Source organism: Thunnus albacares, chromosome 16 (assembly GCF_914725855.1).
Source record: "Thunnus albacares chromosome 16, fThuAlb1.1, whole genome shotgun sequence".
NCBI lineage: Eukaryota > Metazoa > Chordata > Actinopteri > Scombriformes > Scombridae > Thunnus > Thunnus albacares.
The window spans coordinates 11,371,146-11,383,629 of NC_058121.1; the positions used below are offsets into that span (position 1 = coordinate 11,371,146).

Here is a 12,484-nt window from a genome sequence, read left to right on the forward strand (position 1 = left end):
TTGCTTTTTTTTAAAAAACAAAACAAAAACAAAAACACCAGTTTTGTGGTGTGATGGAAATGATGATTTCATCTGAATGTTACAATAAAATGCCTAAAATTATATATTATTTAAATATATTCTTTGGAGCCACTATCAGCAGGTTTTTCTACACAGAACAGAAATAAAACATATCACTAGATTATCTAAAACATTCCAGACCAAAATGGACAATAATTTAAGAATTATCCATATACATTATATTTGTTATTTTTTCACATTATGCATATTTATTATGCATACATACTAATCAACATATGAACATCTATCTATATAGAAATATTAATTCCAAATATACTGTATGTACTGTGTCACCTTGATGTGTATTGTTTGATTTAGTACATACATTTATCCACACTGGTCTGGTAAGGGTAATGCACTGAGTACAGTTTTCTAATTTATATTTGTTACCTGCATATCCAGTACATATAGAGAAATATATATATTGTCCTGATCCTATCTATGAATTCTTCTTGTGCTGCTGTAATGCTTAATTTTCCCCCTAAGATCAATTAAGTTTTCTTATTTAAAATTAGACAAATGAGCTGTAAGTTGCAGCAGCAGAATCCCTCTTAGTTTTATACATACTCATTCTCATTCTTTACTCAGTAACTTTGACTAAATAAGGTAAATGTTGAATAATTAATTTTGCTAAAAGACTCAAAAAGCTGTCTTTCAGACACAGTGGGGTTCTTTACAAGAGTCCTTTAAAATATTTATACCTCAGTTAAGCCAATAGGTTATATGTTTATGTAAACTAATAATGAGTTTTAATGTATCGATGGGAGTAATAACTGGTTTTACTCCATAGTATTAAAAATCTTTATTGGTATTTGGTCAGTACATGAAAAGGACTGAAGTCAGAATAATATGAACATCGCATATAAACTACTCACAATTCAACAGAATCTTTTGAACTGAATTTTTTTGTCAATGAAAAATTAAAATTGCTTTAAAAAAAGAAACAAACAGAACACAGGCCAACATCTAAAAATGACCTTCTGAATATTGCGAAGCTACTGTAATTCAGTGATTTTACTGACTTTTGACAATGAGTTACAACACCAGATGCCTGATTTCAGTGTCAAGAGCTCAAACAAGAACAGCATAGACGTGCTCAAATAAACAGCAGAATGAAACGTACTAGTTTTTAAATCATACATCCACTCAATTCAAATCTAACATTAACCCATTCCTGTTATATCCCCGTTAAGCAACACAAATGTGACAGAGGCATCACGATAGGCAAGGGGGAGCAGGGTGAAAACAAAATGTCTTGGACAGCAGTGCTGTGTTACAGACTACGCATTTGTTGCCTTGTTTTGTATATTGTATAAAAAAAAAAGAAAAAAAAAAAGAAAAGAAAAGACAGTACATGTCAAAGTACATTACAAAACTGCACTGTCGCTCGTGCTGGAGTCCAGGCCGTTTTGAGCGTGCCGTGACCCTGCAGTCCTGGTGCCCTTGGTAACCAGGGCAGTCTTGTCCTCATGGGGGTCGGTGGTGGAGTCTGTGTCATTCGAGTGCTGAGTCAATGAGGTCTCACTGCCTGTTGGAGAGTCCACGCTCTCGTACCCTGCACTCAGCTGGCTCCCGAAACCCACAGGTCCTCCAACTCTCACCGCGCCAGTCTGACTCCCTGACGCCTCCTCTGAGTGGTTGGACAGTTTGGTCTCAGCTTCTCCGGGACTGGAGACCATGGGGGACATGGGAAAGTCTTCCTCGGTGCTGCTGACCTCTCGGTACAGGCTTGGCGTTGTGGTCTCGCTCCTCTGGGATGAGTTGCCGTTGCTTGGTCCGTTGGAGACCCTCCCGAAGTCTTTGCCCATTGGTTCAGAGGGTGCGCTGGCCTGCTCGGGCTGGGTGGACGGTTCGGCGGACGAGCTGGAAGCAGTGGGTGAAGTCCTGCTGGGGCCTGCCCCGGCCAAGGCCCCCTGAGTTTGGGTGAGCTGCTGGCGGCTATCCTTCAGCTGCTGCTGCAGGACAAGGATGGTGCTCTGCATTCCCTCTACCTCCTCATCTAGCTGGATGATAAAGTCATTCAACTCTGCCGTTGACGGAAACCAGGAACAGACAAAGAACAAAGTCAAAATTCAACTGAAGACGGACACGTAACATGCAGCCACACTCAAGTAAAAAGATGATCAGGTAGCGAGATGTTGGTACTGCTCACCGTCTTGACTGCTCTTAAGCTCCTCGCTGTACTTCTTCTGCAGGGCCAACTCAGCCTCCAGCTGGGCGATGCGTCCCTGGGACAGCTGTCTGCCCAACTCCTGGTTTTCCTGAATCAGCATTCGACACTTGGCCATCAATTTCTTCCCCGTTTGGCTGTAAGGGAAACAAGTCTCACATCACACAGTGAACCAGGAGACAAACACGACAGGCAAAGAGATGCCGCTGACCTGCTTCACCCACTTAACCTAAACAGAACCTCTTCAACCTGACCATCCCGACATGACTCTCTAACCACAACAGGATTTTCATATCTATTAGACTCCAATGCAATGTAGAATTATCAGGATCTCACTGACACAAATCTGTTCTGTACAAAAAAAATGTTAATTATATTTTTGGGTAAAATGCTTATCTTATTATTTCTGAGTAAAGATTTTTTCCCTTACACTAAAATTAACTTGTGAGTATGTATCCTCACTGTGGCTTAAACCCAAAACAAGCTACCTAGACCAACATTTCTATGGATCTGATGCACCCATTCTTACACTGTAGCTTTAAATTCACCATGTTACATTATTGAACAAAAGTGAGCACTTCAAAAATAACAGAAGCAATTCTGCCGAAAGTGTGCACTGCCGAAAGTTCAAATGCACTCGCCACATCACAGAGTGCGAAGAACAGGCAGAATAAAAAATGTCACAGATCAAAGTGATATTAGAATGACAAGCCACAAGAAAACCTTAACTAGGAGTAGCAAAAAATGAAAATGTGCACTGCAGAACCAGGTGCTAGTTTTGTGTAGTCATTGCTTTAAATACAAATGAGCAAGTAACAGTAAAATCAGATTGCTTAAGGAGCTGCTTTCTCAACTTTACAACAGGTCAAGAAATACTGCAACAGTCCAGCACACCTGTTAAGTTTACATTAGCAATTACTGTGATTATGGTTTACAAAAGCCCTAATCAAGAAATGTGCAAAATCTGCACACAGAAGAGACACACAAATTATTTAAAACTGCAATCTATTAAGTCTATATAAGCCTATGGAGGTAATCTGGCCAAAGGATACTGATATATTAACAATAAAGGCAAATGATTCAGTATCTGAAAGCAGAAGTCATTTAAGTGGTGATAGTTCTTCAAACTGATCAAAAACAGATAAAATTGCAGTTATGTGCCACACATTTAGTAAATTACATTTACTGCATTTCCTCTCATTTAGCAGTCATTATCATATCCATTAATTGCTCTTAAGTGCTGGGAGGAAGTGTGCTTTTAGCCCTAAAAAGGCTTGTGTACACACTGCCAGCTCAAACCTCACCGTCTGACCTGAGTGTGAGAGACCTGAATATAAATTTGCTGTTAAAAACAGGGGAAAAAACAAAACAGATTCCATGTGGGTTTCATTGAGAAAACAGTGGCTAAAGATCTATGCCACACAGGAGAGAAAGAAAAAGTCTAATCTAGTGTGAATGGCTGAGGGAGAGATCGTGAGGTCAATCACAAAAATACACAGAAATACAATAAATACATTCTCATCAACTTATAACATGACTTGTTAAAGACATTTGCATTCACAACTTGAAAACAGGACTCAGTGCACCTACAGCAGTGTGTTTTCGATGTCTACCAGAGGAATTAAACACAAGGCTTAATTCATCCTAATGTTTACACAAGTGTATACAATTAAAGCCAATCGTGCTTCTTGGTTCACACACACACTGCAGTAAGTGTTTGTTTCAGAGAAACAAGAGAAATATCAAATGAAATGCCAATAAAAAAGAAACAAGTCACAAAATAAAACATGTAAATACACTCTACCGTGACTGGGCCCATGTTCAGACACACGTGACTGGACCCTCATGCCTGAACCATAGTCCTTTGTGGACCGAGGATCTGGCTCCGCCCACAGTCTTAAATGTCATTTCTAGTGGCTCTTCCCCCCCCCCAAAGTCTTACTTTTAAATCCTAGAACTTTCCTCATGTTACTGAAATGTATCTAAAAGTCTTTACGTTTCTCAGGCAGACTAGCAGGTATGTGTGTGGTGTAATCCACAGTTAAATGTCTTTATAAAACAAGTACGGGAATTGTCTTTAAAATGTTCAATTGCTGTTTTAGGCTAGGGATGCTCCCTGCCTGACTCAATCTCCACCATAAACCCCTTATTTAATATGTGAACTGTCTGGTTTGAGCTGAGGGAGGGAGGGGGGGGGGGGGCGGGGAGGGCATATCCGTGTCGGGGAGTGAGAGACCACCTCTTCAGGAACAGTCCGGACTCCTTCAGGTCCTTGGACGGTGAGGGGATACGAGGGGAGAGAGCTGAAACACAAGTGTCACCTGACCATACTGTCTTTTCACTTTAGTTTATGTGATATGTAGCTGGCACAGTGCGAGAGTACAAAAACATGGCGGTTTTGTTTTGCAGTGACTGGCTTTCTGTAAAGTCTGAGTCTCGTGGTGAGTACAGCATTTGTCAGCCTTCCCCCCCACCATTGTTCCTGCATGCCTGCAGTGAGAGTGAGGGTGGGGGGCGTGAGGAAGTCTTGACTTTTTTTTTTTTTTTTTTTGAGAGGGTGGGGGGGGGAGTTATTTTGATTGTCTTTACCTATCAGGTGTAAATTTCCAGGCACTCAGTTCATTTTGGGCCTGCTCCAGTTTGTCTTTAGTCTGTTCCAGTTCAGCCTTCATTTTGAGGAAAAACAAGTTGATGGCTGGGTCCACCATGGATGACCGCAGTTGGGCCGCACTGGGTTGCTGGACTTGCTTGAGGTACTGGATCTGGGTCTGCAGGATAAAACAAACCAGTGTTAGTGACCAGTTAATTGGGTTTTGGAGTTGACCGATCACCAGAGTTTCAACTCAGAGTCTCAGGAGAATAAACCGGGCCAATAAAGCTGAAGGCTTGAGCAACTTCTGACTGTTGCTGTTTTCAAACTGTATTATCAGTTTGTAAAAAGCATCCTGATTTTAAATTAGATCATTTTAAGACATGAATACTAGATGGGTTCCTTTCCTGGAAGCTCAAAACAAAACATAAACTCACTTTTCAAAGTTGGAGCAATGATTACGTCAAATTTTCACCGAGCTGATTTGAATACTTTTACATATGAAGCATACACCTAAGAACACGACAACCACCCAACAATTTAGCCAGTTCAGTCAAAATCTCCTGCTGTCTACAGCTCAGAGGTCAAGAGTAAAGCAACTGCAAGTTGAAAACCTTGACAAACTCTACCTGGAAGTATGTGTTACCCCAGCTGCCCTGTAAGAATGGCATGTGCTGCCGTAAAGCCACTGGGTGATCCACTGGGCTGTCAATCTGATAAGACCAAAGAATGCCTTCCTCAACACAGTTTACCTCTGGCCTATATACTATGGTAGCAAATGACTACAAGATACGGCGCAGGGCTGAAATAGCGTCAACTGATAAATGAGTTGGCTGATTTTCAATTCTGATCGGCGGCTGTTTGATCAAGTACAAGCACAGAACACTTGGTGATAAGGTGTTGCTTGCTTTTATATATTACAATAGAGTATTCTGTAAGGTTTCCTGCCACTGATCTGACTAATCAAGTATGTTTAAGACATCTGGCAACGTGAGATTCGCATGAGCAGACATTTAACACACAATCAATTCATCAAAACATAAAAAGTAAAAAAATAAATCAGGGATGAAAGTAACTGTTAGCTGTTATTGAGAGATAAGGTTTATATTACAGTATCATAATATTAATTACACTCATATAACAGTGAAAGTAGAACTGTTTAAGTAGAGAGGACAAAGCAGTTTGGTTTCGCTCTAAGAGGTGTTGAGTGCACCAACAATACTGTCAGAAGCACTAAACATCAGTTCAAGTGGTGCATAAAGTGCTATAAAAAACAACACAGTTCCCTTTATTCCTATCAAATGATTGAAGTAAGTGGAAAAACAGATACATACTGTGCACTCTTGCATTTCCTGCTCCTTGGTGGCAAGTCGCATGACCAAGATGTTCTCCCGGCGTGCAGACTCCTGCTGCTGCTGCTTGAGCTTCTCCTCCGATTCCTTCAGCCCTGTTACATCATTGGCTAAGACGATGAGGAGAGAAAGCAAACACATCAGAAGAAAAACCCTTCCCACAAGCAGCAAAATATAGTTTTTATTGCAATATAGTTATTATGTAACAGCCGGTATACTTACAACATAGCTCTGCATATTTTGCCTCCAGGACCTGGACATACGCTTCATGCTGTTTCCATCTAAGAGGAGCAGATTATATGTAAACATTAACTGCTCGACCTAAATAGATCAAGTTTCCACACAATATAATAAATCTCCAGTTGTAAAGCTGTAATTTACCTTGTGCACAACTCCTCTCTGGTCATGGTCTTCATGTCAGATTCACTGAGGCGAACCTGGATGAAAAGAAAACCAAAGACGGGTTAGATGAAGGAAACACACACATGGGGGCACATGAAAATTGAAAATGAAACAAATAACGGGCTTTAAAATGCAAAGCACACTCACCTTCTTGGGTAGAGGCTCCTCGTTGGTCATTGTGAACTCTGGAAGTGAACACAAACATACAAATACATCATTAACCAAAGCTGGGTGTCGTGTGTTAAAATATCTGCATCATCTCTCGCAGTACAGCGCTGGCTGTTCACACGCAGTGGCGTTTAACACACATTAAGACGACTTCGCTTTTATCACACAAATGCTGTAAGGTTGCAAATAAAGCTCATTAAAGGAAACCACGTTAACTATCTGGCCGCTTATGAAAAATGAACATTACGAGTTAATAAGAGCTGTCGAGCCTAATGTGAATGTTAGCTGGTGTGGCAGTCAGCAGCTATGGATAGCAAGAAATAGAAATAAGCTAACGAAGGTTAACACTCGGCTGCTAACAACATTTAGCATCCGCTGGCAAAATACTTACATGCTATGAAACTATAGTGTTTAGCTACAAGTTATTCTTTAATGTCAGGCCAGGCAGCATGCAATTCTTGGCTCTGTTTTAGGCTCCTTGTTATCACAAAATGGCGGTGAAGGAAATGACTCCCTCCCTTGCGCTCCTTTTTCCTGAAACTAGCGGGCTCTTGGCTGCAGATATCGGGCCTTCAGCCATCACAACACTCACCAGTCCCGCTTCTTTCGATGTTTCTTGAAACTCCCTCGACGTTGCTGATTCTTTACGACACTCAAAATTGCAATTACGTTAAAAAAAGAATTAGCTGTGGGTTTATATTTTGTTGTTTAGCTCCGGCGTAATCGCCATCATCATCTTCCTCACCGAGGCGAAGGCAGGACAGAATGGCTCTGGATGGCCGTGCGGCTCTCGCCTTGCTGCAGCAGAGTGCGACCAGAGATAGGGGAAGAGAAAAGGAGCTCTCACTCCGCTGCGATTTACGGATACTAAAAACGTGGCTCTTCTTCAACCAGCATTTCAACTCAAGTAACAATAATGGTGATAGTTGTTAAGTCCATTCGGACAAGGCATTTACTCCTATTTCTACTTATGTTTTGTTAGAGCTGAAACAATTAGTCGATTATTTGATAATACTTAAAAAATCATTTTGATAATCCAAATTTTGATAATCAATTAATTGCTTTGAATCATTTTTAAGAGGAAATACTAAAATGCTTCTTAAATGTGGATTTTCTGGTTTCTTTAGTCTTGACAGTAGACTGAATATCTTTTGGTTGTTGGCTGTTGTTTGATTTTGGCACTTTTTTTTTTTTTTTGACCAAACAACAAAAAATTGATCAGAAAATTGAAAATGAAAATAATCGTTAGTTGCAGCCCAAAATTTTATTACAGGTCAGGTTTGGGATCTAATGTGTGTTGTGGATTTTGGCACAAAAGGGACACTTCTGGTTTCTTTAGTCTTCCATGACAGTAAACTGAATATCTTTGGGTTGTGGGCTGTTGAGACAAAACAAAACATTTTAGGTTGCATGTTGGGCTTTGAGAAACAGTGATCGATATTTTTCATAATTTTCCGACATTTTTTGACCAAACGACAAAAAAATAATCATCAGAAAAATCAAAGATGAAAATAATCGTTAGCTGCAGGTTTGGGATGTAATGCTTGTTGTGGATTCTTGCACAAGGAGCACTGCTGGATGCTTCGCATGTTTGCTCAGGCATATATGAAAGCTGAGTAATTTATATTATTATGCCTTTATCAAGTCAAGTGCACATAATCATCAGAGCAAGTGTGAGATATTGTGGATTTATGTATAGTGAAATTTGTTATCATTTTGGCAGCGTGAGAAGTTTCTTGATTGTGATTTGGCAAGGACCCTGCTTTCTTTTGGAAAGCTTTATAATTTCTTGGCCTTCAAGCAGGCCTGCAGACACATTCACATTTATATTCACAATTTTCAAGATTTTCAAAAGTCAAAATGAATTGCTAGGGCAATTATACTCTTTATCTGTTGGTAAATCGTGATTTCAACAATAATAAATAAATAAACAATAATAAAAACTGAAAATGTGTTTTGTTTTGTGTTTTGTTTTTGTTTTGTTTTTTTGTCGTTGGTTTTACTCCACAGTGATTCATTAAGTTAATATAGACGATCTCTGGCATTGCCTCTGATGTGATCGAAGAGGCGTTCACGTGATTATTTAAATAAATTAGTTTTGGTAATTGTTTAGCCTTTCTTCGATTTTATTTTATTTTATATATTACAAATTATAAACAATTACTCTGGCTTTTTTACACGTTGCTATGTATGATATATTTTGCCCCAACTCTGTTTGATTAAAAAATATATTGTATTTTATAAATATAAGTACATTACATGTACAAAAAGATATATAATAACACTTCTGCTGCACTTATCAGATGCAGTTTTATTAAGCCCAACCATGAGTTGTAAAATGTAATACAAGAGGGGTGAAGGGGATTAAATACATAATATAATGCAAATATATTTAAATATATTTCGATATATCTTGATGTTTCCACCACAGATGTTATTATATATTATCTATGTATATTTCTGAGTTGGTTTCAACTGTAGCAGTTGAGGATGATCTAATTCCTGCACACTCATAACAACACCCCCACTGGACAGTAATGGTACGGTCGCCTGCTCTGTCAGGTTGAAATCGCACATTTCAAGGGCAGTTACACTGTTTCATCAGAAGAAGGATAGTTGTACTCTGTCCTGTGTTGCCTGCGAGCCAAACCGTGAACATGCTTTGCAGAGTTGGTCAAATACGCAGGTAAAACTGATATGAACGTACCAGCTAGTGCCATTATTCTGTTCAAAGTGCACAAGGGATGAGGATAGCTTACTGTTGTTAGCAGCGGTTGTTCATGAACTTGAGACAGTTGTGTGTGTGAAGCTAACAGTGAGCTAGCCTGGATGCTAACTTAGTTTAGCTTGTGGCGCACAAATAAATAATTGTGTTTAAAGTCGCGTAGTCCTGCTATACTGACATTTCTATTGACATTTTAACTGAATGTTGTTTAAGTCAGACACCGTTTATGCTCATTTATAACGCATTGAGCTAATATCTAACCCACTACTGTAGGCTAATCCTGAATCAACAGCAAAAAATTTAGGTCAAATAAAGGCAGTTGCTCAATGCTGATCAAATAGTATCAACTTAAACCGATAATACTACCTGTGCCAGGCTATGTGGGGCTAATATTGTGCGATTTAATCACACAGGCATTGCTTGTGTCCTTGTTATTGTTGCCTCTTTATATATTTATAAAGCAACTAGTAAACCTGACTTAACAGCTGTGTGTTATATCTGGTGGCATCATAAGTTTGTTTCACTTTGCTTGTTTCAGGTGTGCAGCCAGCCTCAGCCAAACCATAAACCAGGTAGCTGCATCAAGGCAGAAGCACACGCTCCCCGACCTGACCTACGACTATGGTGCCCTGGAGCCTCACATTAACGCAGAGATAATGCAGCTGCACCATAGCAAGCACCATGCCACATACGTTAACAACCTCAACGTTACAGAGGAGAAATATCAAGAGGCACTCGCAAAGGGTACCGGCACAAACGCACATGAACTAATCAGTCATTTGCTTCTGTATATGGAGATGTTATGTTGAAAAAACATAATGTCACCGCCGCTTTGTAATAATCGTGTGACTCAAACAATGTCAGTCACAGGTCTTATGTCCACTTATTCCCCTGGATTTATTTTAGGGGATGTGACATCACAGGTCGCCCTTCAGGCTGCTCTGAAGTTTAATGGAGGAGGCCACATTAACCACACTATCTTCTGGACAAACCTCTCTCCAAATGGTGGAGGCGAGCCACAGGGTAAGTTGTACACACACACACACAAAACAGCTTGCCTTCTGTCATTTATCCTACACGTGTTTGTTTTGTACTTAAATTGCATCTGAACTGAGCGACACATGACTTTGTAAAAAGCGTTGCTTCTGCTTGTAGTGCTGGGCCCACTGTAAGTAAACAGCCAACTCTGCAGCTCTGTGCGGGTCATTGTTTTTGGGTTATAAGCCCTCACAAAGACTGTACGGTTGAGTCTCATGGCCCTCACCAAACAATAATGCAAAACATACCGTATGCTTCCATTCCCAGTGAGCAAGCTCGGACAAGCTGAATATATATACTACCTTCCCAACACAAAACAACAAAGTAAATGAGCAGCAGGTGTAGCTGCTAGTAAACTAAATGGTTTTGCATACCACACCAGAGCCAAAAGGGAAGTTAATTATTAGACTTAAATTCAAGTGGCCTCAAACTTGGCACAGGGTGGTATCCATGTTGATTTTGCTGATGTGTAAGTTGAAACTTGTTTGCCACAACAACCTGAAGAGCTGGTAGTATGTCAGGGTTTATGCGTCCCTAAAATTGTTTTATTAAGTCTTTCTGCCTCCTAGTGGGCTAAAATCATAGCTAGGACTAATGACTGTCAGTTGGTATGAGTCTGACACTGCAGCTCTTCTCCAGATACTACGGTAAACATGAATTGGCAAATTAAGTGTACTGAAAAAGCTTCCTGTCCTTGTCTCTTGCTGTTAAGCAAGAGACAGAGCATCGCCGTGAAGTAGCACCTGTCTGTGTCACTTCTTGTAGGGGAGCTGATGGAGGCCATCAAGCGGGACTTTGGTTCCTTCCAGAAGATGAAAGAGAGGATGACTGCTGCTACGGTGGCAGTGCAGGGCTCAGGCTGGGGCTGGCTGGGCTTTGACAAGGATAGCGGAAGACTTCGTATCGCTGCTTGTGCTAACCAGGATCCTCTGCAGGGGACCACAGGTCAGTGTCTCCTCTCTATGTGATTTTTTTAAAAAAAATTTTCTTCAAGCTCTCCCTTATCAGATGCCACATAAGAAAAAGATCTGTTAGGGTAATTGTTTCCTGTCTCTGACCCTCAGGTCTCATCCCCCTCCTTGGTATCGATGTATGGGAGCATGCCTACTACCTTCAGTACAAGAATGTGCGGCCGGACTATGTTAAGGCTATCTGGAATGTCGTCAACTGGGAGAACGTCAGCGAGCGTCTCCAGACTGCCAAAAAGTAGAATCTAATCCTCAATCATCCACACTACCACCCTGTCCTGGACCTGGATAAAATAGTAGTTGCAAATAATTATTAGTTACCTTGTATGGAGCATGGAGTGGTGGTGCTGTTTTGTCTCCAGACTGTAGATAAGTCAGACTTGGTCAGTTGAATTAAAGTTGGTAAATTAACTTTAAAATACTTTCTACATTGGTGCAGGTTGCATTGTCTTCCACCTACACAGGCTGAAACAAACATTAAATTTTATTTGCAAGTGCTTTTTACCTCAGGTCTGCTCCCAGCCTCCTGTCTGTTTGCAAAGCGCACAAAAATGGCCACCTTTCACATGAAGGCTGGCTAGTGTTAATCAAAATAGATGTCACATAAGCAGAGTGCATATTCAGTGAGATGTGTATTTGTCAGAATAAGTCACTCTAAAATCAGCTAATGTTATTGCAGTCCATGTTTTTGATGTATTATAATAAAACTATAGGATTTCAATTGTACAAACTTGATGGTCTGTGTTTTATTCTTCCTTTCATATGAACAATAGATATTCCAAGACCCTAAGCAGCTTTTTTTAAAGTATTGTTAGAAAGATGTTATCATATGAAAGCTTTGTTAGAGAAGGTTAACATAAAATAAAAAGCTCAGGAATTATAGTTGCTGCATGCACTGTAGGTTACAGTTCCAACCTTTCTGTTATGTTATACAGTCTTAACATTGGTTATGGAATTTCTAGAAAGCAGTTTTTGGAGGCATGTTCAAGTTAAACACTGTAAGCTTTTTTC

General features: G+C 40.1%; 2 protein-coding genes across 3 annotated transcripts; one reads left to right on the plus strand and one right to left on the minus strand.

The window, feature by feature from the left end:
* Positions 1 to 847: 847 nt before the first annotated feature.
* LOC122999955 (WT1 associated protein) lies at positions 848 to 7,554 on the minus strand. 2 transcript variants are annotated; one of them, XM_044377331.1, is made up of 8 exons: positions 7,335 to 7,554; positions 6,722 to 6,759; positions 6,554 to 6,609; positions 6,395 to 6,453; positions 6,155 to 6,282; positions 4,820 to 4,998; positions 2,213 to 2,367; positions 848 to 2,086 (listed from the first exon to the last, which is right to left on the minus strand). In XM_044377331.1, exons 2-8 carry the CDS (start codon positions 6,749 to 6,751, stop codon positions 1,428 to 1,430), a joined length of 1,266 nt encoding a protein of 421 aa, XP_044233266.1. In that variant the 5' UTR covers positions 6,752 to 6,759; positions 7,335 to 7,554; the 3' UTR covers positions 848 to 1,427. The 2 variants fall into 2 exon arrangements, with proteins under 2 accessions (XP_044233266.1, XP_044233267.1); XM_044377332.1 differs by lacking the exon at positions 7,335 to 7,554 and adding an exon at positions 7,134 to 7,236.
* Positions 7,555 to 9,274: 1,720 nt separating this feature from the next.
* sod2 (superoxide dismutase 2, mitochondrial) lies at positions 9,275 to 12,199 on the plus strand. Its single transcript, XM_044329667.1, has 5 exons — positions 9,275 to 9,428; positions 10,006 to 10,211; positions 10,374 to 10,490; positions 11,271 to 11,450; positions 11,570 to 12,199. The coding sequence occupies exons 1-5, from the start codon at positions 9,400 to 9,402 to the stop codon at positions 11,713 to 11,715; spliced, it is 678 nt and encodes a 225-aa protein (XP_044185602.1). The 5' UTR covers positions 9,275 to 9,399; the 3' UTR covers positions 11,716 to 12,199.
* Positions 12,200 to 12,484: the final 285 nt, after the last annotated feature.